Source organism: Pundamilia nyererei, unplaced genomic scaffold (assembly GCF_000239375.1).
Source record: "Pundamilia nyererei isolate P.nyererei 1_Seehausen unplaced genomic scaffold, PunNye1.0 scaffold04235, whole genome shotgun sequence".
In the NCBI taxonomy this organism is placed as follows: domain Eukaryota; kingdom Metazoa; phylum Chordata; class Actinopteri; order Cichliformes; family Cichlidae; genus Pundamilia; species Pundamilia nyererei.
In genome coordinates, this window is record NW_005191636.1 from 1 (window position 1) to 1958 (window position 1958).

A 1958-nucleotide genomic window follows, 5' to 3' on the forward strand; every position below is an offset into this window, starting at 1 on the left:
TCGGTGTTAATCATGAGATGCCAGGTAGATTCTTCAGTACGGTTTGTCACTTTATTCTCAGACTTATTCCTTTCTTATTAACAATGAACATCATACAGATATTTCTCTTTTTTTCAGGACAGTCAAAGTCAAATGATAAAGTTGATGGAAGAACTGAAATGCAGGTATTTAATATGCACTCACAAATCTACCTCTCACAAAGTGAAAAGAAATGTTATCAAGTCTTTCTCAAGTGTTTCTTGATCATTTTAATTACACTTTGCATCATTAGACAGAATGAATGATCTTATTAGTTGATTTTCACATTATGCCACATGTCACTTGGACACAAGTAGGAAGGATTCACAATCACAATGTACTGTAAAAATAGATATTAGTGTAAAGCTTTAGTTCAAGAGTAAAACTTGATAATAGCAATTAATGGTGAAGACTTTTATCAGACTTCTCTGCGTTCTGTTTATCTCTCTGGTCTAGAATATGCAACTTGGTCATCAAGATTCCAACATGTCACGTCCATCTGGTTTCACTGCTGAGATGCCAGGTTTGTCACTTATGTTTATTCTAGGGTTTAACGCAGATTAGGGTTAGGGTTAATGCGTTAATGCGGATAAATCCCTTTTTAACGCGTTAACGCTGACAGCCCTAGTTTATTCTCATACACATTTCTTTCTTATTAACAAGAAACATCAGACATATATATTTTTCTTTTTCAGGACCGCCAGCATCAAATGATACTGTGGACATCCCATTGCAGGTATTTTTTATTTGGACTTTGTCCTTTGCCTCTCAGTTCTCAGGGTGACTTCATTTAATCAAATCTAATTTTGATCAGAAGATACTTGAGAACAACAAAACCAACTTAAACATTTGTACGTAAATATTGTTATGTATAAATACATGTAATAAATTTTGTGCTAAAGAGGATGGATGTTTCCAATTTTTACCTCCCTCAGAAACAAAGTAGGCAAACCAAAAGCTGTGTTAAATTAAAAAGATAAAACATAAAAAAATCATCCTAAACAATCAAAAGGATTGACAGTCAAATCAGATGTTTGTGTAGTTATATAGTTAAAGAGTAGAGACCAAATATATTTTCTTTTCTTTTGGCAGCAGAATAATGTGAGCAGTTCTGCTAGAAATCTGACTGAAAATGAAAAAGGTGTGTATTATATATTATTTCACAGTCAAATTCACAATTTTATAATGATATTTAAATACATGCTGTTATTTTTCTTAATTTACAATCAGCAAAATTTGTTGATAAAAACAGGGCAACGTTAATCAAAGAAGTTTCTGAAGTGCTGGCGATAGCAGAAGAGCTTGGAGACCTGGTCCATCCTGAAGCCTATTCAAATATTCGAGCTACACCGACAAGTGGAGATAAAATGAGGGAGCTCTTTGAAGGACCACTGCGTTCAGGAGGGTGGAGGGTCAAAGCAGCCTTCTTTAATGCCCTTAAAAAACATCATCCAGAACTAGTGGAGAGGCTTGGTATGATTTGCGCTTATTAAAAAGGTCAAATATGGTTTAACATGTATAACAAGTTAATAGTTTCTCTTTTATTTTCTGTAGGTGGCTAGTTCAAAGGAAGAGAAAGAGGAAAAAAGGAAGAAAAAGAAGAGACAATGGTGTCATTCCTATAATCATCCCATTTATTAGGGATGAGTTGGACAGCCTTATCAGGATCCTTTGTACAGATTTGTATACAAAGTGAATGACACCGGTTTCCTAGACAGACTCTCTTCGTTGTCCTGTTACTAAGAATCTTCACTCTAAAAGAAAGAGGGACGTGAGAGACAAATAAAAATCCAGCAAGCAAGAACACACCACACCTATTAACACCAGCTGAAACAGCAAGCCATCATGGGATATGAGTGAATACTCCTCAGTTTACTTAAAGAAAGGGGTTTGCTTAATGCGTGACACAGATCATTGTCCTATTGTGCTTTGCAAGCACT

The 1958-nt window shown here is 35.1% G+C and overlaps 1 protein-coding gene across 1 annotated transcript; it reads left to right on the forward strand.

The window, feature by feature from the left end:
• The first annotated feature begins 6 nt into the window (after window positions 1-6).
• On the forward strand, window positions 7-1952 carry LOC106456075 (apoptosis-associated speck-like protein containing a CARD). Its single transcript, XM_013908240.1, has 7 exons — window positions 7-24; window positions 118-164; window positions 475-541; window positions 714-754; window positions 1111-1159; window positions 1249-1491; window positions 1573-1952. Exons 1-7 carry the CDS (start codon window positions 18-20, stop codon window positions 1578-1580), a joined length of 462 nt encoding a protein of 153 aa, XP_013763694.1. The 5' UTR covers window positions 7-17; the 3' UTR covers window positions 1581-1952.
• The last annotated feature ends 6 nt before the right edge of the window (window positions 1953-1958 follow it).